Here is a 25177-nt window from a genome sequence, read left to right as displayed (position 1 = left end):
CATGATTCGAATCATGGCAAAGACACAGCTGATTTTTCACATTTTCAGCTTCAAAAAACCTAATGCTAAACTAAAATAGGATGAATTTATATGAATAATAACTCTAACTAAAATAGGATGAATGGTATTTCATTACTATTTGCATTTGTGGCCATGATTCGTGATTCTCTCTAGTTATGCTTCTCTTCTCCCGAGCGTACTGTCATCTTATAAGTGGTAACACATCCGGTTAGCAAGTGGAAGATCCGCTGGTAACACATCCGGTTAGCAAGTGGAAGATCCGCTGTTTGAATCATAGGTAATAGGGCATAGCTGATTTTTCGTGTGTTTTGCTTCGAAAGTTCTTATAGATTACTAGTAGCACCAGTCTAAAATGTTGTGAACTACAATTCGTTACCACTCTGGATTTGACGATTGAATCTCTTTCCTTCCAAATCGCTGTTTAAGTGGGAAAGAATGCAAAGAATTTTCACTTTTTCGGCAGCGAGATTTCGGGATATAAGTTATCGTATTTTCCGGTTAGCAGTCCGAAGATCCGGAGTTCGATTCCTGACGAGACATACCTGTACTATATTGCTATGAAATGTGTATGTATTTTGAGAATTTAATTTTAAATGTATGCGTAATTATCCAAAATGTAGCTTAAATATGAAAATGAGTTTGCAGCTCGTTAACTATATTACCCGTTAACTAATTTTACATTTAGCGAATTTTTTGTATTTGCCCAAATCAGTTGAATATTAACGCAGTCATTTAACATATTCTTTCTCAGATCTTTCAGATACTTGAACCTCTCTGGTGAAGTCGTGGTAATTATTTCAAGCTCTTAAAAGATAAAGAGCAATATATTCGTTACTCAAAATGTCTGACTTTAGACATTTCAGACTGAATTATTTTGAAAATGGTTGCAATGGGAACTTGGTCGCTATTGAGGTATTCGTAAATAAAGGTAAATTGAGTGAGTATAGTCGTAAATTTACCTTTGAAAATGTAGCAAATATATTATTAGCTAAGTATAATTTGATATTTTTTTATTTACGTGATGTTACGCGTAAATCTGAATTAAATTTCATATAATAGTTTGTATATTTATTATTTATCAGTTTATTTGAAAATAAGCTTGATTATTAATGTATTTATTTGACCTATGTTAAAGCTGAATTGACGAGAACTTGTTGCTATGACTAATCTCGCTTGTCTGATATCAGAGCAAGCCCACGAAATGTCTGTCGTTGGTAAGAGTCTTGGGCACCATACAGGTTTGCTCAGTTCTGCCCCAGAGATATGGAGGAAAGCACCTCGAAGGGACGGGTCTGAGGATCTCTCACGCCTCTTACCCTACCACGACCTCACGAGAAGACTTTCGCTTGGCCGCATATTTAGAGTGTCCCCATGCCGCACAGGTATTATACATTTATAAACATCCATATCTTCATCGGGATTCGAACCCGGGCTTTCGGTACGGCAGTCAGCATCGCTAACTACTATCCCGGTTGGGCGGCAGCCGTGCTTTGTATAGTGAACTTCGCCACTTTCCTTAAGTTCTCAATCAATAAAAAATCTGTAACTTGTCCAATCCTATCATTTAAAATGCATTCATTACTGCTTATATTATTTAAAATATTGTATTGTTATGATGACCTCGATACGTATCACATCAACTAATTTTTAATCATATCTTAAGATAACAAACGACATACGAAGGTCACAATTATAAGAGCACTCTCACGAATTTGCAATTAAAGGATAATGCCAAACGCGTATTTTGACTTAACAAAAGCAGGTGGGACAGATTTTAAAAGCGAAAGATATATTAAATATGCAAGGCTTTAATAGCGGTGCCGAGATTAAGCCGATTCATTTACAATTTGGGAAATGTCAAAATTGCGCTGTGAGAATGGAAAAGCGATGAATTTTTCATGAGATGAAAGTCGAAATGATTAAATTCATTTTCCTTCAGTCGAGAATTTTTTTTTTCCTCTCTTACAGCTCTTCGATACTTCGGCTGCTTTTAAAAAAATGAAATTTCTTCAAATACATTATGGCTGCAAATATATCTGTAATTAGCTTGAACTGTATGTTTTTCATCCGATTAGTGCACACTGTGTTCTTAATAATGAGCCAAGAAAATAATTTCGGTCTTAGAATCGGTCAAAGGACTAGTGGCTCCTGGTTTCGATGAAATTATTAAAATGGTTATAATGTGGTATTTATTCAAAAAAAAAAAAAAAAAAAAAAAAAAAAAACATTTTTCTATATTTTAAAAGGGTATGTCTTGCAAGGAACCAGTTGGCGAGTGCTTCTTATAGGAATAATTTCCTCGATATAATATGAATATTTTTATCGTTGCTAGATTTACAGGCCACTCACTCACGATAAATAAAAAAACAAAATGCGGAAAAAAAGATTAACAAATAAAAGTTATTAAGAACAGCATTGTAATCGTAAAACAAATCATTCTCTACCGAGATACGTAATATATGGTGTAAAAATATTTTTATTAATTATAATAGAATTGCAGAAAAAAAGGGCAAAAGTTATCAGCAAGTAATCAATTAAGAAATGTAATAGCGACGTATAATCATGAAAGTACACTATTATGTACTGATTAGGCCCACGATCGGCGGAGCGGAGTTAAGTTGCTGAAAACTAGTAGTTCGGTTCGGGATTCGAATCCCGGCGAACAGGTTGGCTGCATGAGCGTTTTCGTGGTTTTTCCCGTGTGTAACGTATATAAGAGTCACTTTCCCTTCAAAAAAATCCTCCACCAACGCATTTCCTCCCTTAGGCAGATAGCCCTCGAGTGTTTTGCCGCAATTAGATAAACCAAACCAACTATACTGAGATACGTAATATATAGTGTCAATAATTTGTTTCATGAATTTTAAAAATTGTACAAATATTCATAATTATCAATAGGATGCATTATAAATTAAACGTATTTTAAATTATATCAGTTACATGCGTTATTAAAAGAAAAATAAAAATTTTAACTATTGAGGAGCGCATGTATTGTTTTTAAATCGCTTGTCAATCAATTATATTGTGATTTTAAAGATAAAAATTTAATGGAATATCAAGTAGCAACGCTGTAAAAGTGGTTAATTGCCGGGTCAAGAAAAACATGAATTCAAAGATTTATTAATTCAATATTAATAAAGTATTATGTCTTATGCAATGGCAACACTTATCAAGTCGCGAGGAGGGTACATGCTTGGTAACGTATCATAATGCAACGTGACATCAAAAGATCAGTCGAGATATTGAGCAAAGTAACATTTACAATTAAAGAGCTACAAAAAGTGCTAAATGTAATTAATCTGTTGCAATCCGACCCGACTACATTGGAAAAATTATCTCAAGTTGGTTTGTACGTAACTGTTAATTTGGATTAATAACTTGTCACATCTATTCTGGGAAATATATTCTGACAAGTCTGTTTTCTTTTAAAATAAGGAAGTTGCCTTTTTATGTTCAAGTTGCATTGTTCACAGAAAGTCATTTTCTTTGCATGTTACTTGTCTTATTTTCCCATTATAATAAATTAAAGAAGATGTCATTAAAATGAACGAATTCAAGCAGATAATCACATTTGTCTATCAGTTAACAATTCATGCATTTTTTATCTATGATATGCTTCATTATTCGGGATGTGGTCAATGAAAACGCAGCTCGTAAGAATAAAGAAAATTTTATGCCCACATTTGGGATATTACAAACACTTTCAATTACAGCAATTCCTGTGGGGTGCGCTGTTGTGGATTTAGTACTGCTTTTTTTTTTTAATTTTGTGCGTATTGGTGAAATAAATAATAATAGTATAGAAATTTAACCAAATTATCTCCTAGAGCGTTTCAGCGTAATGCAAATGTCATAAGATGAAATCCTCGTTAGAAAAATAAATAAACTATGATATAAAGCAAAGGATGGAAAAGTCTCGTGTAAATTTAATACAAGAGTGGATGATAAATGCGATTAAGTGATTTCAACGTATCGGGTGTAATAAAGGTGGTGGCCACAACTTTAAAGGATCATAGAAAGTAGCAAGAGTAACAATTTTTGTAATACAATAAGTATGTAAAATATGAACGCGGAAACAGAATAAGTACGAAGAACATGGGGGAAAAATCACGTATATTTACAAGAAATAGTTTTTAGTATTTAGAAGAACAAATCCAAATGAATGATTGCCAACTGCATTACTTCAATGCAACAAAGACGAAGTGATTGACTTAGTTTCAGGAAGATTCCTAGTATGTTACGTTGTTCTGCAGCAACGAGTCTAATTCTTGCGACAAGATCTTCATTACAACCAATGTATGTCTCATAAACGAGATCCAACCTCGTTGTGATTCATGTATTGCATTCGCTACCCTTTCAATTGAACAGTTCTTGTAGATATCAAATCCTATTTCGAATAAACATGCGTAATTAAAATCATTCGTTTCCTGTGTTGTTGCTACTTACTGCGTTACTTTGTTCACATTTCACATTCTACGACACACCGAATTACAAAAGTTATTGCCATATTCCATAATCCCTTAAATTTGTGACTATCAATTCTATTACACCCTCTGTATACTAAACTATTTAAATACCTTCATTCACTTGTCATTATGTAAAGTGAATCAGCAATCAGGATAAAAAGCAAAATTCCAGTAATACCACCAAAAAAAATGCTTTTAAAGCTAAGGCTTTGTCAGAATTTAGAAAAGTTAAACATGAACACTGTCATTATCCCATATTTCCATCTTATAAAATTGGAATAAAAGGGATTCTGATCACAGGTTTAATTTCTGAATAAATTAAATGAAGCATTAATGGGTTAGGTTAGGTTATTGAATTACGGCAAAGCCTCGAGGGCTATCTGCCTAAGGGGAGGGATGTCTTCATGGAGGACTTTCTAAGGGAAACTGGCTCGTAAACACGTTACACATGGGAAAAACCACGAAAACACCCATGCAGCCAGCCCGTTCGCGGGATTCGAACCTCGGACCGAACTACCAGTGTTCAGCGACTTTACCGCTCGGCCGCTGGTGGGCGAAGCATTAATGAGCTACTTTGCAAAAAACCATACCGAAAAAAAAACTGAAAATTTTAACAGAAAATACATGAGTAGCAGAATTATAAAGCAATTATTTGCTCAAAAATAAAAATTTAGTTTTTAGTCTATTCAAATCATTCTAACATTTATACTTGTGCTGCACCATCAGAAAAAGCAAGAGCTAGAGGTTTCATTGTTAGTTCATGTTTTTTATTTTTTATTGGCTTATTTAGCTAGAATCAACCTTTTTACTTACTTGTGCGAGGTACAAGAAATATTGTAATCACGAAAAATTTCGGGCACTATATTTCAATTAAAATATCCATTTTGAACGATGTTTTTGCTTAAAATCTGAACATACGGATAGAATGAAGGATTATCTTTCCCAAAACGAATTATGAAACTGATTTAAAATGGATTCAGAAGAGATTTTTTCGTGGAGTCTGTACGTGCGAACTTACGTACGTGTGTATCTCGTATAACTCCAAAATGGATAGACTCAGAACGTTTAAATTTTGTATATAGGATTGCTATAACATGCAATTGTGAACCTCCCTTTTTTGTTGCAATCGGCAGTATCATATATATATAGAGAGAGATACATAGGTAGATAGATAGATGTTCACTCCCATACCCGGATCGGTAGGCTCATTTTTTTTATTCTTATATATTGGTAAATTGTGCATTTTTTTGCTTTAAAAGTGATTGAACTATATTTTTCTTATGTTCCGGTTAAGGTTTTATGCCTTTAATTAATCTGTTTCAATAGTTGTAGAATTATCGACAATTTGAAAGTTGCTTAAGTGGTACTAAGCCTAAGAAAGCCGCCATTTGTTTACATTTGATTCTCTTAGTAGGATAGGGAATTTAATCAGTTTGTGCACCACAATTAGTGTCTTTTTGCTGATTGAGACGAAAAGAATTATTCAATGAAAAATTTGCCTTCCTGCCTCTGGCCGAATTGCTTGTTTTTGCGTAGAAAATAGTTTTAATTCTAATAATTGTTTTGACTGTATTTGGTGTTTTATGTTTTTCTGTATTTTACAATTTTTAACGAAGATGTTTTGAGTTTTTATGTATTTTTGCTTTGCCGCGAAGTGAGAACTGAATTAATTGAACGAGAAATATATCTCTAATGAAATTGGAGGAAATAAGTTTAAATGAAATGCAGCGAAATATGTGTATAATTTAATAGGCCGTACAAGGAAGTCATGTGGTGTACATGTTAGATTTTTTTAATTATGCTGCCATTAAAATTCAACAAATGAAGTTCTGTTGAATTGGAAAATAAAAACTGTACAAATCATATTACAGAATTTTCTACAAAACAGGAAAGCATATTTATTCATAACAGTAGAATAATTGAAAAGTACCAAGAAAGAGGTTTCCTTCAAGGTTCTTGCCTAAGTACGGATTTATGGAACTTAACTTTCGATTCCATTACAAACTACATATGGCCAACCCATTCAAAAGGAATAGCGTTTGCGGATGACGCTGCATTTATCATAGCAGGAAGAACCAGAAATCTCTTAGAGAAAAATACTAACGAAACGCTATGTATCTTCAACTCCTTCTGTAAAAATCTCAAATTAACCATTAGCCAAGAAAAGTCTAAGGCCGTTATATTTCCAAAGCCCTCCCAAAAGATTACACGCCTGCCTAGATTTGCTATAGAAGATAAGAAAATAAAAATTACTGATAGCATCCAATTCCTTGGCCTAATCATTGACAAGAACTTAAATTGGGTTGAACATTTAAAATTCATTAGAAATAAAACCTTCAAAATTGCAAACAACATCCGAAAATTGAAAGGTTTAAATTGAGGATTAAGTCCATATATTCAAAAAATCTCTTTAATACAGTTATTGAAAAAATTGTGTTATACAGGGCAGAGATCTGGGCCCAGCCTCTTACCAAAAGAAAGAAAACACAGCTGCAGGCAATACAACGCCCGCTTTTACTATGCATTACAAGGTGCTACAGAACAACTTCAAATGCATCACTCTGTGTGTTGGCAGGAATAGCCCCCCTGCATATAACAGCTCAAATGGAACATACCAAAGGCACGATTTTAAGGCTTAAAAGGAACTGTTCCATAAAAGATAGAGACTTCGAATATTCCAATTGCGAATCTCCCTGTAACCCATACAGAAGGCACCCAGCAGTAAATCCAAATATCAACTGTATTGCAAAAGATACACAAACTAGAGACTACTAACCATGCGCATACACAGATGGCTTCAAAATAGAAGAAGGAGTCGGCTGTGCATGCATTATTTATATAAATTCTCAAGTTAAAATAATACGAAAAGCTAAACTTCAAAATGAAAACAGTATTTTCCAAGCTGAATTATCAGCAATAAAAATGGCCCTAGAATATTATACCGAAAACGAAATCAAAAAATTTCAAATATGCACGGATAGTCTCTCCACGATTCTAGCTATGAAAAATACTAAACATAATTATCCGATCATTCAAGATATCTACGATATCTCCATCTCGAATCCCAATATATATCCTACTATTTCATGGGTTAAATCCCATGTGGAGATTTCTGGAAATGAAGAAGCAGATGAAGCGGCAAAATCTGCTATTACTGACCTTGACGCAGAATTTAAAAATCCCTCTTGGCCCAAATCTCAGCTAAAACACCAACTTAAATGCTTACGGGAACAAGTATGGGAAGAAGAATGGAAAAATAACGATAAGGAGAGAAGACTCTTCCAGCTCAAAACTCATATCAATACGAACAGACTTAGTACGAACCATGTAATCAATTGGTTTATGACAGGACATGGCCCCTTCCCCGAGTATTTTTACGAACGAAACATAGCTCCTTCTGAGCAATGTATATGTGGGGAAAGACGCGACCCCAACCATTACATTTTCAAATGTCCATTAACAAAAAACTATTACTTGATACTTCCTGAGACTAACATATATCAGTGCTTGCAAATAGTTTTTAAAACAAAACAACTAAGAAGAAAAATAGGACTTTCCTCGCTAATATTCCTCGCTAATAGAGCAGAAGCACTGTGCAATACAAGATAAGCAAAAAATAACACACTGGAACTTTCAAAAACTTTAAATTAGAATTGAGAAAACTACCTACTTGACAAAATACTGAAGAACAAAATTGACAGAAGTACAGACTAGAGTTCGCAAAAAGACTAGAGGACCATACAATACCTCTATGCATCCAAAAAGCATCCTCTTTAACGGCTGTCCAATCGATATGTATGTGCGGTCAGCTAATGGCCATCGCACATTTTTCAGTCAAAAAATAAAATTAAAAAAAAAGTAAAAAATATTCTGAAAAAAAAATTCATATACAAAATAATTTCTGCCTGACTCAGTATGTACTCTCTTACACATACAGGCAAAAAAGTACTCTTTGCATTTATATGTTCGTAAATGTATCGTTATATGTATGTATCATTATGTACCAATGTGTTATATATTTACCTTTATGTTATATATTTGCCTTTATGTTCTGTATTTATCATTATGTTCTATATTGACCATTATGTATTCGAGTATGAGAGGTACCATATGTCACAACTTTATTGTAATTATATGAAAAAATGTAAATATGTCAAAATTCTTAGAGTGCAGTTGGACGATACCCACATTACCAATGGTTAATCATTGGGTGTCCACTGCACTACAACCTAAACCTGAACCTGGAAAATGAAGAAATAATTCTAAAGCGTTTTAAAATTAAGTTCGGCTTGATTTTATTGCGAATAATCTGGTTTCTACATACAGTTTTTCTTTTCCTTTTCTTGTATTTGATACCATTCATAGGCTAGAGCGCCGCTTCCATATTTAATGAAGAATAACTAGGCTTAATGACATTGCTACCGATTTAAATTTTCCAGCATGTAGATGGTTTGGTAATTGCCATCACTCTGAAGCTAATTAAAGTTTAATTTTCATAGACATGAAGACAATATTTGCATGTCGCTAATAATAGAATAATTATTAGTCATAAATTAGAATAAAGTCACGGATTTTAATAATTAAATATTAGTAATAGAATTTTTTGCTTGTTTGTAAATTACGATATTAATTTAACAGTAGATCTTTACAATTAGTTCCTTTTCTGGCGAGTTCAGACTAGAGGGGTTACCACTTCATAAATAAAGTATTGGACATCGTACTTTCTATTGTTTGTCTACCGTAATTACCATTAGTCCTGAAATTTAAATAGAAGAAGCTTTTGTTTAAAGATAATTTCCTTCTTAAGGGTTGTTATAAACTGTTTGTATCTTAAATGTCTATTTCTGCGTCTGTACAGAGAATAATAAAATACTTTGTTCGTATTTCACTCTAGAGAGTGTAAGATGCACAGTTATGTATATCTCCGAATAATTTCAGATTCGATAAGAGTGAACGTATTTCAGTTTCTACTGAGCGATGAATACATGCGCCACTGATTGGAAAGGCCTTCGCAGCAGTTGGTTTATCCATCTTAATAGAATCCTTGCAGGAGATGGGGGAAGGACTTGATGAAATGACAATCCCCCTTCTCCACTCCTCGTTCGTCCTGCTTAATCATCCTTCTCATTACAATTGGGGTCGTTTTAAAACGACGAGAAATAAATAATAATTTTCGTTTTCGGATATATTGTATAGTAAATGACAGTCATTAGTTCTTTGCCATTGAAAAAAAAAACTGGCTGTCTACCTACATTTAAAGGCAGCATTCTCTTTAACGGCTGTCCAATCGATATGTACGTGCGGTCAGCTAATGGCCATCCCACATTTTTCAGTCAAGATGGCACCCCCAAAAAAAAGTGCAATAAGGTACGACCACCATGTATCAAAAGTTCCTTAAAAATATTCTAGAGGATCCACCATCCCTACCTCTCCCATCGCAGAATACACGTTATTCGAAACTTCTAGAAGCCGTGACAAATATTGACATACGAACACTAATTATGCTCAGTTTTAGAAAGGATTTTTTTTTCTTAACTTTCCATCCTCTATATTTCTATGTGTGTATATATACGCGAGCATATATATATACATATACACCGCGCTAGCATTTTTGCTGGCACAACGTTGCTGACAGTAATGAATTATTGATTTAATGTTAATTATGGTCATTACTTTGCGTCTTTAAAAAGTGTTCTTATTCTTCTTCTTCTTCTTCTATGACAAAATCAATTTTAAGTTTTAAATGAGTAAAAAAATCGATACGTTTATAATGAACCTTGTTTCCGTTCCAGTACTCCGATGATAAAGGGAAAAACAGTCTTAATGAAAGCGACCTCCATTAGTGCAGTACGCTGGATAAACATAAGATCGGGAGAAAAAGACGCGGATAGTAAGAGAAGGGGGCAGGGGGGCTTTGGACAAATAATGTCGAAGAGATTTTTTTCTTCCCCCTTTAAACTTTGTTCCTACACCCTCCCTTCTCCGTCCCTCCTTTCATTTCTTCTATCTCTCTAATTTACACGGTTACTTTTCTAAAACAGGAAGTGCGACAAACTGCTGCCATTAATTTTCAGTGAACTTATAAGAGGGGCAGACGACAAAAAAAAAAAAAAAAAAAAAAAAAAAAAAAAAAAGTATTTATATGCGTGCACGTATGTGTGCAGGTAACTAAGGAAATAACGATAAAAATTAAATGAGCAAAAAATTTTTTGAAAAGTGCTCTGGTGATGATGTATAGTGAAATTTACCGGACGGTTATCTGTGTGATGAAGCCTTCGCAATTCGTCAGTTTCTGTCCATGTTTGCTTTTTAATTTTTTTTTGAAGCGCTTTCTTTTTTTATAATTTTTTAGCAGGCGAAAATGATGAGCTTCGATTTTTTTTAATCTTCATTTTTCAACTAGTATCACGATCGCCTTATTAAAACTACTGCATCACTGTTCATCCGCATTGAAGTTTCCTTGATACAAATATCTAATAATCAGTTAGATACAAATATCTAATAATACAAATATCTAATAATCAACCTCGTTGATAGTTTGCAGAAAGAAATATATTAACACACCTTTTCAGAAGTATAATTGTTTCAACTTTGTCCATTTTGTGGGATAAAAAATAAATAGAATGGAGTTGAGTTATTGTATTTTGGTATGTAAACTTCAATCAGGCATTCTCGCTATTGAAATTGTAGCTTATGTTCTGCAATTTTAAATTTCAGTATTTATATAAACTAATAAAGCGGACATTTGATGTATAACATATTGTCTCTATATAAGTATCGAATACAAATTACATCATTTTTGCAAATATTTTATGGAATTTTTTCGCAATGTTTTGTTTTGCAATTAATTGCTTATAACCTCTTGTTCTTCAGAATTTTTGAACTACCTGCTTTTTAAGACTTCTAAATAGAGTTTTTTGCATCAAGAGACTATCTGTTGTAACTCATGTATTCTGAATTTTGTATGAGACATTTATTTATTTATTTATTTATTTTTTGTTTAAAAATTAATTGAATTCTTGAACTTAAAACCTTTACTGCGGAAAACAAACAGTATTCTTCCCCTTTAAAGTGCCACAGTTATGTAATTTAGAAATACGGTTCTGCTTTCTAAACCTCATAAAAGTTTGATTTATAACTTGCTATTTCACAAGTATTTATTTTATAAATTCGGCGCGGTACTTACTTCATTGATTATGTGAGAGTTTGATTACAATTGTATTCTTTAATTTGTGAAAGTTTTATACGTATATTTCCTATTTTTGCATCAGAAAATTTAAAATTTAAGTATTGCGTGATTTTGTTTTCTTGCAAATACAAGCTGAAAACGAAATAGTTTCCCTTTGTAAGCCTTCCACGAACATATCTCATACACAGGTAGCCCTGGTGGGTTTCTTCATAACCAACTGACTAACCATCAAACCAATTAGAAATTTGTTGGAATCTTCGTACTATCTGCAGTTTTTCATGCCAAATACAGTTTTTTTTTTCCTGTCGCGAATATAAATTTTCATACTTCTAAACTCTATAATTAGTTGTAATTTTATACTTTTTCCAGATATTTATCTCAGTATAATATTAAACACGACTGCTTTAATACTTTTTTTCAATTTAAGTATCAGTACCAAATTAATAATCTTTAATATTAAAGTAACCAGGCTGACAGTTAATTCGTACTGTGGATTTCATATAATATACAAATTAGTATGTTCTAGATTTCGTAAGCATATGATATTATTTTTGTAGCATCAGAATTCCTTGAAGCTCCTTTCAATAAATTAAATCAAGCTGTTAAACGTATATGAGTATATGTACATGAGAATTGCTCAAAGTGGGATTAAACAAGTGTAAAAAACGCTCCCTTTAGTAAAGAGTCATTTTTTAAAAGAATACGTGGAGTTACTGATATATATGTCAGCAGCTAGGTAATATATCTAAATATTTAGCTTTTCACCGTTTTCCTTTTGTGCATCACTTTAATTATTTATAGATGGATCGTCTTTTTGATTTAGTTTGGAAAAGGAAAGTATTTAGACGAATAAAGGTTATATTAGAGGAAATATTTATTCAGTAGTTATATTTGCATTTTATTAAATAACACTTTTAGTTTAAAGCGTTTTTGAAGAATAAATGTATTATTTAAAATCGAAATTTATCACTTTGCGTTCAGTAGTTAGTTCTTACATTTAAATCGTAAAACGATAACCCATTTCTTAACTGATTATTGTTTCGCCTCTTTTCTTGCCACGTAAAGCTTTGCAGATGTCAGAAGAATCCATTTAACTCTTTACAAGGTTGCAGAAACTATTGAGCTTTTGAGAGGAGAAAACAGAAATTTCCCGGATTCGAATCGAGGATTTTCCAGTTTCGTAGCTGGATATACTAAAACCATATAGCATGAGAGCACACGGGAATGTCATGATTCCGCGCATTCTCCTCTCCATTTAAAGAGCCGCGCCCTAGTCAACGAAATTTGAGTGGTGATGAATTATTGTCTGCTACATTTTATTTTCGCCAATGCAAATACTTATCATGCATTTCGTAAAGGAAGCTATGAAGTGGGTAGGATTGTAATAACGGACTTTCCGGGTTTCTAATTCGACTCCTAACCACTTACACCGCGAAAGCAGCCACGAGGAAAAGCGGTAAATTTTTTATCAGTTCATCCTTGTTTTTCATTATCTTTAAAAAATTAAATGTACATATCGTCTTTATAGTATTCAAATGCGTACTATTAAATAAAATCCAACTCCGATTTTACGCTATCTTTAGTCAGGCCCGTAATATTCGTAAAACAATGGGAAAATTATAATTTATTAAAGTTATTTTAAAGTAATGATTTCGTGATGTGTGAACTTAAAATCATAAATGACCTGTCTAGCATTGATAAGTACAACAATTATCATAGCCGTTTATGATATATATATCGTATTTAAAATTTCATCAAGTCGATTCTTCGACTTAAACACAATTCTTATTCACTGCGATTCTCAATAGACCTTTAACATTCGTTAAATATTTTCTTTGACTCAGTCCTTTGTTCTTTTACAAAAGATAAGCTTATGAAAAAGCATTTTCATTCGTTATAAATGTTATTTTCCAGCATTGAATTAATTATGATTATTATATGAAGCTTGCATTAAACAATGCATTCAGAAAATGTTTCAAATATCATTTCAATAAATGGGCGTGTCTTGTAATTTTCGATGAACAACATTTAAATGCATCATTTTAAAACATACTATACTGAATGAAAATCACGAGCGTAATAAGCTTAGGAGGCTTATTAAATTGCAATTTTGCTTTATTAATTAAGAACCACCACTCCTCTCTAAATTACCTGACTCGTTGGAAAAATGCAATTAAAAACAACATCTCAAAACTTAAATATTAAAATACGCGATTGCTTTCCAAAATATCCCCTTGGTACTTATAAAAGGAAAAGCTGAAACCAAATTTCATTCGGATGGAGGAGGAAAAAAAGGAAGAATCGCTTTTCCATTGTCATCGACACTGACGCTCCAAAATGAAATGAAATGATTTGCATAAATCTAAGCTTGATTACTTCGTATATTTGTTACTTTTGGTTATTAGTCTTTTGCGGCTGACGGGAAGGTATACTTGACTCTCTCAGCTGTCTGTATTTGTTTGGTTGAATTTTTTCTTCGTACATTAAGCTACTGCAAAGTCTTAATTAACTTACCATGTTATTAATCAAGTATTTTTGAATTTTTAAGCAGGCCGTGTTTACAACGCCATCGGGTCATTAACTATTAATTACGAAACTTAACCGCATAGGCGAGCAGAAGAATTTCAATTCGGTTCGAACCTCCTAAGATTTAAGCTTATGACAAAATGCGATGCAGTGAAAGATTTTTATTTGGTCTAATTCTTTGTGATCTGCCATATCCTTTTCGCAATTATAGCGCACACAAGTCCAAGATTTTTTCCCCTTCCAACAACAGCCATTCTTTTTACCCAGTGAAATTTGCATAATAACTCCCAGATATGGTATGAGGTGGTGTGGGAAAAATTGTTTAGCTCTTAATTAATACGCGAATTCTAATGTGTGCAATGTTGTCTCTTAATGAGCGAACAGCCTTTGATTAATATATCTTTACACATGTTTAACAATCACTTTTCTTTGGTGGGAATCTCCTGGGATCTTATTTTAATGAAATAAATGAATAAAAAGTTTCAATAGAAACGCATAAATGCTTATTTCCAGTACATTAATAGTCTCAGGATCTATGGCTTAATTTTCGAGTTGTATTTTACTGAGCTCCATTTTTCTTTTTATCTATTTTCACAAAGGGTAAAATTTAGGTAATTTCAGATATTTAGTAATAAGATTTTCAATAGAAATCTGATTACCATAAAAATCCTGCATAAATTTTCCGTTTTTCTAGTACATTTTACTCCTGCTTTTGCCCGTGATTCAATTTTATAAGTTTTTTACTAACTGTCAGTTTGTATTTTCTTTTAAAAATAATTGCAGATTGGAAATAAACATTTTAATCGAGAAACTTTCGTTATCAGTTTTATCAGTTTTGAAAGAATAATGGCAAGACAAGAATTTGAAAGAGTGAAGACTTTGGATAAAGCAAGGAAGATTTTAAAACAATGAAGACATTTACCAGCATCTCTCTTATTACATATATTGCCACAGTAGACTCCCAATTAACCGAGGGCGAATTAAACGGGCCTCATCTTTAAAAACAAAATATTTAAGTTGGTTTATTGCAGAGAGATGGGAAAATTTCAATCGCAAACGAAACAACTTGCTGTGAACTGCTTGCGGAAAATAGAAAAAGGAAAAGAAGAAACGTGTGGAAAAACAGCTATGATAACAGATGATGTTATGGTGTTTGGGACTTAACTGCTCGTAATGCGAAATATATAAACATTTTTCAATCATATGTTAAGAGTAAACTTTTGAATCATAATAATAAATCGTACACTTACTTTTGCATATCAGGTTGACTTAGGGAATTATTGAAAGGGATTTTATTCTTTCAAATTTTATAAAAACCCCTCCAACTATTCACATAAACTTTCGCTTTGATTGTTTCACTGTCGAGTTATTGCGGTGATCAATGATTTCATTTCAAGAAATTTTTCTTTGTTGTTGCTTTCGCGATTCACAGGTACGGGTGGAAGCTAAGTAAGCACCTCCATAGTACCATAGGTACACTGGGTTATCATAAATTAAGGAAAAATCACAAAAATAGCGATAACTCCCTCAAAAATAAGCCAAACCGTGTAAAATTTGAATATGTTGCCAAGTAAGAGTAGCTGAGTAAAACTGCAATATGCAAATTAGTGGCGCTGCACTCTGAATACGTCATCTGCGAGAAGAATAAAAGTCCATGTTTGAGAGCAAGCCCACATATTTCACTGTGATAGTGACATCAGAAATCTGAGATAGCCAATTCGTAACAATGACCTCCAGGTATCATTAGCCTGCAGAACTACGACGGAGAGCCATTGGGAGACTAGAGGCAGGATAAAGTCAAACAGAAGTGGCCAGATGGCTAAATGTGAGTCCTTCTGTGGTTCATAGACTTTGAGGGCGATTTTAAATCACAGATTCGGTCTCTAGGAGGTTCAGCCAAGGACAGCCAAATGCTACGACGAGCGCCGATGACCGATATTTGACATTATGTGCACGCGGGAATAAAAGCGCTACTCCGATTCTTCTTAGATCCTCCCTTGCTGCAGCCACCGGAAGCTCCCCCCCTCTTCCCCTATCACCAACCTCTGGAGAGAACTTTCTGTTCGCCGTGTGTTTTGAATGTCCCCATGCCTCACGTCCTATACGCTTACGAAACAATTTGCTTCTCCATGCCTTCTCCGGGATTCGAGCCCGGGCCCATCGGCACGGCAGTCAGTGTCAACAACTACTATACCGGCTGGGCGACAACAAGAGAATCTTTGCTTTCTTTGCTTTTCACTTTGCAACATACTATTCACATCATTTATTGTCAGTTTCTGATTGTGTTCTATTATCACCATTCGCTTGCATTCTTTCAATGGGGTTCTTCTTGTTGGCACAGTTATTCTATTTGGCAAAGATCGCTACCAATATTTTGCAGTTGTTTCATTATCTTGCTTATGTTTTCTCTTGGTCGTTTTGTTTTAATTAAAAACGTTTTAAAAGGTAGGAGGTTTGTTGGGCATCTCATGTGATTTTCTTCTATAAGATATATTTCTTCCACAATTAAATACATAATAGTCGAGGGTCATCCCTTTCTCCACATACGCATGTATCTGTGTCTGTGTTGTTTCTTTTGAGAAAGTATATGGGAAAGGGCCGTGCCCGTCGTATAGTAGTTCAGAAATGGGTTGCTATGTAGTTCTTTTATGTTGACCTTTGAGATTAAGTCATATAGTCTTCTCCCTTGACTGGCAGTGTCCCATTCCTTTTGCCATAGAGCTTCTCCGATTTTTTTCTAATTTATCAGATCAACAGAGAAGTTTTATAAAATCACAATATGAAGATATAGAAAATTCATTTTTCTAATCTACCGTTTGGTTTCGTTTATTTGATTATGACAAAGCACCCAAAGGCTATCTGCCTAAGGGAAGAGATGGTTTCATGGAAGACTTTCTAAGGGAAACTGTCTCCTATACATTTACAAATGGAGAGAAACACAGAAATGCCCATGAAGCGAGCCTATTCGCTGGGATCCGACCTCCGAACCGAACTACCAGTGTTCAACAACTTTACATCCCAGCCACTGGTGGGCCCTTCTAATTTGTGCTGGGACACAGAAAATTCATTTTTATAAAATATAAGTGTTCAATATTAAACGCCTTACTAAATTTCGGAACTTTATTCTTTGTGTATTAAACTGTAATTGTGTCTTGCGTACATCTTAAACAGTTAAACTAATTTCTGTGTTTTAATAATGATATTTTATCTCTTATAGAAATATTCTGCAGAGGATCTGAAAAAGTTGTGCTCGAATGAAATACAGCAAATGTCTAATGAAACTATATTAGCTGTAATAGCAGGTAATTGTTTTTGGTTTTAAGTTGAGCAAATTTGTACAAATTAACATTCTTAATTCTTGATTTAATTTTATCCATCGTATAACAATGCCACTTACGTTGTGGCTGAAGTAAGCTACCGGCCGAAATAGTTGCTTTGGTCTGTAATGTCAGAGGTTAGAATAACAGAATATACGCATGAATGAAATCATTTTTTTAGTGAACAAAAAAAAAAAAAAAAAAATGCTTCGTAAAGAAGTGTGGACTTATTAAAATGGTAGGCCTTTACTGTTTATCTCGGTTGATTATGCGGATATTCACCAGTAGAAAAATTTGGAGATGAGTGATGTCCGTTTGTGACTACTGCAAGTTGTTGCCGGACGTCTAAAATTGAAGAATACTATGACGGGAAACTATTCAAGGGCGCATGTAAATACAATGGTCTTAATCATCTTTGACTCTGCAGGAACGAAATTCACTTCGTGGATCGTGGAGTTCAACTGAAAAAGATACAAAATAATTGGGAAGCGTTCAATATGGAACTGCGCTAGCTGCAGCATTCATATTCGCGTCAACAGCGAGGAAGACACTGTTGTGCTTCTAATGTACTTTTAACGCAAAATTTCAAATAATGTTTAAATTCCAGAATAGCTGCCGTTTCTTATTCAAGATACTGTGAATCTGTTTCTTGAAGAAAGACTTTGAATTTGGTAGAGGAAAACAAAGATGAGAATGTCTGAGTATTTCTAACCAATTAATCATCGAATTGTTTCTTGAAAATACCCATGTGCGTAGTTTCATTACAAATGAAATGTAATGCTTTTATTTTTCAATGTAAATCCTTTCTTCGTACTTTCCACTGACGTTAAGTCATGGCTTTTATTCGCCAAAGGCTGTCCATAAATATAACATGAATTTGCAAAAGCCTGGTTCACAGCCCGTTGGATTGTTTGGAGTTCGTCTTGGTATGAATTCTTTCGATGTAATCCTCGTGAATCGTATAAATATTAGTTTACTTTTTCAAATGACACAGGAAATTCTTTCTATCTCAATTAAAATACTTTGTCCTGTGTACACTTTCTGTCCTATCCGTAAAACAATGTGACGGAATGAGACATCATGCGGATTTATTTAACCACTAGCCTGCCACTTATTTGTTGTAATAGTTTGTTTTGCAATATGTTTGGTTAATAATTTTCAAACTCAGTGGCGAGAAAGAACTTCTCCCACAATTCTGTTGCCAAAAGAATGCATCTAATTCGAAGTACTTTACATTTTATCCTCTTTTTATATCATCATAAATAAAAAATTACTATTTACTAGGTTTTGCGCAGAACAGATTGTACTTGTGATGAGTGAAAGAAATACGAACTCATACTTTGCTTAATTGTTTATATTTTATATTATTTATTGTACTGTATTCCGCAATGTGACTCTTAGTAGAAAAGCAGTTTTAATAATAATTTGATAACTAGTTCGCAAGAAAGAGATGCCCCATTCCCTTCTATTAAGTGAAGAAGATTTTTTCAATTTTTTTGCACACGTGTTATGTGTTGAATTTGAGCAGTCCTTTAATTTATATATTTAATAGCTTTTACAAGGAAGCAAGTTTGAAAATAAGGTTGTGCTTTAACCGCTTGTTGTTGCCTAGAAATCATATTCATGTTTTCTATTTGTAAATTGTAACTTGTATATAAATTATTCTTGAAGATGTGGTAATGTTGAATTTTCAACATTGGACAACGGTCTAACGATCTTCTTGAACTTCTGTTAACGATTACTAAGGCATATCTAGGAAAACCTGAATTATTACCTACCTTGGTCTAGAAATGCAACTTATGTTTTACTATTTGCAAATTTTAACTTATGGTTTATGAATCATTGTTGAAGGTCTGGTAATGTTTAATTCTCAACATTGGACAACGATCTATCAGTCTTCTTGAAAGTATTAAAAATTACTAGGACATATCATGGAAAGCCTAAAGTATTAACTTCCTTTAAAGTTAATTGATGAAAGCAGTAAACTGTTGGTCAAAACAGTCCAACAACATATCCGAATTTAGGTATTATTATATATATATGTATATCAAAATTATAATTTAATACAGTATGACGCTAAAAATATTTTTTTCTGCTTTATAATACAATTTTCTTGAAGTTTTCTATGTATGACTCAGCAAAACCGTGCTCTGAATTTGAATAATTTCGTTTTGTTTCTACGTCAGTAGCTTTATCTCTGCAAGTACACGATACCGTTTTTCAAAAGTTAGTAATTACGTTCTTCACATCTGTATGTATGCAACTTCATCGGCTTCTGCAGTAAAGAAAAGTCAGTTAGGAACAAGGTAGTTTTGGTTGACTATTTTTCTTAAAAATTCCAGATACTAGACAGATATTGTTTACTTTATATTTATAAGCATATTTTGAAATGGTTAGTTTCAGTGCAATGATAAAACTAATTACAGCCTCATCGCGTAGTCTCTTTCAGTGGGCTCACGTGCTCACACAGTTGTCTATAAAGCAACATATCGGGGGCGGGGAACTATTCGAAATTTGGCAAGACACAAATTTATAGCACGAAGATAACACTTCTTGACGTTACAAAGTCTTGATTTACTTTCATTCATCTCCAGCCATTGAAACAAATACATTAAACGGAAAATATTGATGAATAAAAGCTAATGCCGATTTCTACATTTACATGTTTTCTGATTATGATCTATTCCAAAATATCAGAGGATTATTTGTTTTTTAGTCCCTTTCCTATATTTTTTGCAATTAATGTAATTAAGTCTAATATATTTTAGGAAAAGAATCATCAGTTTGCAGAGAAACTGAAGACCAAGAAAGCGTAACGCAAGATAAACCTGAAAAAACAAGTAATTTTGCTATTTTAATTCTCCATATAGCAACTTATCATTCATGTGTTACAACTTTTTGTTGTTTTTATCAGCTCAGTCTTATTTCTGATGCCGTAAAGCATTTGGATATTCTTCTCTTAACTGAAAATCTATTTGACGCTTGTTGTAACTCAATAACATGTAGAAAATTTAAAACTGTTCATAAACTGCTGTAAATTACATAAAATTAATAAGCTTATAAAAGTAGAAATTCTTCATTTTGAGCAAATGATAAATTGCTAAGAAAGCTAATCCTATAAATATTTCATGCCAATAAAATTTTGTGGGGAATATTAAAATGCGGAAAAATCGTTTAAAAAATCTTTGTGTAATTTTACTTTGAGTGTGTGTGTTTGCTTTGTGACTATTTACCACTTTCTGGAATTCTTTATTTTTCCTAATTAAGGAGACTTGGTACCTTTTGAATGATTTTTTTTTATTCAAAAACTTTCATCTAATTTTTATGAATAATACTAGCAGCTTCGCTGCCAGCCTTCGTCTTTCGTTTAAATGTACCGGAAAAATGGCTGAAGGGAACACCAAACGTTAAATTTAAAACTGCGTAGAATTTTACTCTGCAGAACAATTTCATAAAAAAAGTTATTACATATAACAAAATTACAATGAAATAAGCAATATCCCTTAATACAAATTGTTCGGTGTCTGAAAGAGTATTGCTTGGCAGAACTGTTTTACGCCAAGCAGAGTTTGGCTTTAGTGTAACCCTAAAGTTATTTCGTTTTTGCCTTATTAGTATGTATGATTTCTGACTTGATGTAAGAGCATATGGATGCTCGCTTTTAGCTAAGTTACATAGGTAACTATAAGCACATGCGTGTGCTAGTATTCTATAATGTGGTTTTTGTTAAAATAAGTTTGTTATTGTTAATATTACAGTCCACTTACTGAAATTAAGTTCCATTAAATAAGTTGGAGCTATCTTCGGCAGGAACACAAATATTAATTATCCCAATAAATAAATTAACCAACTTCCCTTTGCAAAATCTTAAGAACTCAAATAGTATAAAGGAGGTTAAGAACTTTGTTTCCTAAAAAAGTCACTCAAAACTTTTCACTATCTTAAAAACAGTGAAATGAGCAATAAATAACATAAAAGAATACAAAAAAACAAAAAATTCAGAAACGCAAAGTATAATTAACGATATTTTATCTTATATTTTCAAGAGAAAAAGTTGCAATGAAATAGGCTATATCCCTTAATACAAATATTAATTATCCTAATAAAACATTAACCAACTTTCCGTTGAAGGAAAAAAATCATGCAAAACTTTTGAATGTCTTACAAACAGTGAAATAAGCAAAAAATAACATGAAAGAAAACTCAAAAAACAAAAATTTCCGCGCAGAATTTTACTCTACAGAACAACTTTATCAAAAAAAAAAAAAAAAAAAAAAAAAAAAATCAATAGAAATGTATTATATATTATATAAAAAAACGACTATGAAATATGCAAATCTCTTAAAAACAGTGACATAATATATACGATGAAAATTGTTGTCAAACCCATATTTCTAAAAAAATGAAACTATTGAAAATGATGCGATTTCGTCAAAAATCTATCAGCAACAATAAGAACGGAAAATTGTTCCCAAAATCACATTTTTAAAGATGTGAGATTTTTAAAGATCGAGAGCTTCATTTAAAAATTGTTTTAAAAATACAAAATATTATCATTTTTCCAAAATTCTTTTTGTAAAAGTAGTCGCAAGGTTGAAAGTTTAACGTTTCCAAAAATCAAAGAAAGATAAACTGTACATTTTTAAAAATAAACTTTTATAGAAAAAAATTCCGTTGAAAAGGTGTTAAGCTCACTTTGTTAAATAAATTCGTATTTAATCGATTTCTTGAAACATGAAATTTATTTTAAGTTCGTAAAATAGCTAAGTGCCTACGTTTCATAACGATGTGAAAATGGAGTTTGCAGAGTAAAATCTTGCTTTCCTATAGCCCATTATGTCTCAAAATGACGCGATTTCGTCACAAAAACATAAAATAAAAAATAAATAAATAAATAAATAAAAAATTCGAATTTCGAAAAAATCGCTTCGAGATGCACTGGCTCTTGTCTAGATGCACCTATGTACCAAATTTCATAGCCGTGGATCTATTAGCTTACGCGCAGCGCGAACGAAAGATACACAGACAGACTCTTTCTTTTATTATACGTAGAGATTAAGTGCTTTTCATAAGGCAAAATAATTTTAAGCTGAAAAAAGAATTTTTTGCTCGTAATTTTTTTAATTTAAATTTTTTGAAGAAAAATTGTATATTTTTTTTAAATAATAATTATTTTTTGAAGAAAAATTTAACAAATACAAATTCTTTCTTTTCCCACAATTTTCAATGTTTTTGCCCCAAATTTCTTTATTGTATTTATTAGAGTGTTCTAAATAACTTTATGGATCGATTTTACAATTAAAGAATTAGTTTCTGAGAAAAAAAGTAAAAAGCACATTTTTATGTAAAAACTTTAAAAAAAAGTATGATCTCAATCACATTTTCACTTCCAATTATTTTTCTTTTCACTATTTTGCAAAGCCCATCCTTATTTCTATTAAGTATATAATTTAAATAAGCAGTGAAAATATTAAATAATTTAGTCCATATCTATACAAGTTTTAGGACTTTATCTATACATATCTATACTTTTTGTAAAAGGACTTGGCTATTGTAAAATAAATAAAAGGATATATTGAAAAAATGCAAACTGAGAAAACGCAGTTTAAAGAATGTAAACTGTCTGAATGGCCATTAAATCATTTCAAATTTCTTAAAAATTTTAAATTAAATTACTAAATTTCAATACACACACGCACACATATATATATATAATAAAATTTGGTACTGTTCATTTGGTTGGTATAAACATAAATTACAAGCTTTTGTTTAAAACCTTATCTGGCTAGAAGTATTGCAAAAGAAATCATGAAATGCAAGTAAAATATTTCTTTACCTGTTTTTATTTCTTAAAACATGTCCAAAACAATTTTAATTCATGAATTAATTATAATATATTTTCTAAAAACTTATAATCAATATTAATAATATTAATTTGTCGTTTTATTCATTTATCAAAAAGCAAAATTTGAAATTTGAACAGACATAAAAGATTTTATTTAAAACCATTCAGCGGCATATGTGATTTCTTCTCTTCTTTTAGCCGTTTGTTTTCGTATATAAATTACATTTTAAATTAATTTAGGTGTATTTTACTTAATTAAAGGGTTTAATGTTTGTTCCAGCAATATTTCAATAAGCTATAGTCAGGAACTTGATCACTTTCATTACACCACCTCTTTCTGTTCATGTCTTTTCACAAATAATTTCAGTATTTGTAGAAGCATATAACAAAGTTGACTGATAATACACATAGAAATTTGCTGAGCTCAATATATATATCAATATAATATATATATAAATTTGCCAGTTTAAAATAGGGAAAAATAGTGAAACAAATATTTTTCCAACTTTGTATTTAAATAAATCAGTTTATACGCTTAAACAGAGTATGATGATAGTTGCAGTCATATTTAATTACACTCCTTTTCATTTACACAGACTTTTAATAAGTTACTGAAAAAATTAAGATGTAAAAAAGTAAGTACTGAGAGGGTGTGACATTTAAAGGTTTGTCAAAATTTTTAAAAGTCTTTTTATGCCATTTATCATCGTTAGATCATTTCAAAATTTCTCTTCAGTGTAGTAAGGGTATTAAGGTATTTTGCTAGCAAAATATTGAAAAATTGGTAATTTCATCGATTTGGGGGTATCGAGTCCCAGTAGCCACATGCGGTTTTTTTTTTTTTTCTAAAACTCTATTAATTTTAAAACCTCAACTACTGGCTGCTCAAACAAAGAAGCTATGAGTATTTTTGTGTAAATATGTAACCTTTTTCCAACAAATAGTTTTCGCTCATTGTTAAAACAAAATAACTATTTCTTCATGTGCAATACGTATTGAGGTAGTATTCTATATTTTTAAAATTCCAGACTTTGCTTTGTGGGGCGATCTATACCTCAATGTGTTCCATTGTCTGTATTTGTTCAAATGTATCGTGCTTGTATTCATATTTACTCCAGTAACTGGTACACTAAGCGGTCCATTTTGTATTTTTGAAATCGTTTCAATATCAAGGATACGAATTTCATGTTTCAATTTAAGTGCCGTTTGGAAGTCTCTGGAAATTCCAAACGGCACTTAAATTGCTATTTGTTAGTATACATAATAAAAGCCCATTTATTATATTTTGAGCGTGTAAATATTTCTTTGCTATCGTAGTAAGACGCAGTAATTCTTCGGGTGTTTTTTATGAATAACAAAATGTGCGTTGTGAGTCAGATTCTGAAACTTCTGCCGCTTATGGATTGCTTATAATTCTGCATGAACATCTTTTTAACATTAGCAGTGCAGGTCAGGATTTTTATACATATCTATATGCTGTAAAAATACCTTTTTATTCTCTGTAAAAAAGGGCTTATATATCGACTATACAGACTTGTTCAATGTTGGCTGATTATGTTTGCCATATACTTCACAGAAAAGTGGAAATTGCTATTGCCCAAGCAAAGCAGTATCTTTTTATATCACAAATACCATCGAGTGTTCTTGGGTAATGTTTTCAGGTTTTTATCAAACAAAAATGTATTTCGGATACATTGGCAGGATAATAGTAAACTGTCTCCAGCACAACATGGCGTTTCATCCGAACCCCAATGCATTACTAATTGTTAAAATTAATATCATACTCCACAAAACAATGGGTTAACTAACAGCA

The 25177-nt window shown here is 32.3% G+C and overlaps 1 protein-coding gene across 6 annotated transcripts in view; it reads left to right on the top strand.

Annotated features, from left to right (window-relative positions):
- LOC118201700 (caspase activity and apoptosis inhibitor 1-like) overlaps window positions 1-25177 on the top strand; it is a 689338-nt gene that overhangs the window by 567991 nt on the left and 96170 nt on the right. For all 6 annotated transcript variants that reach the window (XM_085818827.1, XM_085818821.1, XM_085818824.1 and 3 more), the window contains 2 exons: window positions 17420-17504; window positions 20288-20359. In XM_085818827.1, the coding sequence (XP_085674953.1) occupies window positions 17420-17504; window positions 20288-20359 (157 nt within the window). The remainder of the gene's footprint in view (window positions 1-17419; window positions 17505-20287; window positions 20360-25177) is intronic.

This window comes from Stegodyphus dumicola, chromosome 6 (assembly GCF_044657685.1).
Source record: "Stegodyphus dumicola isolate Sdum_Otavi_A_Nest chromosome 6, ASM4465768v1".
In the NCBI taxonomy this organism is placed as follows: Eukaryota; Metazoa; Arthropoda; class Arachnida; order Araneae; family Eresidae; genus Stegodyphus; species Stegodyphus dumicola.
This window is presented reverse-complemented; position numbering and strand designations above follow the sequence as displayed.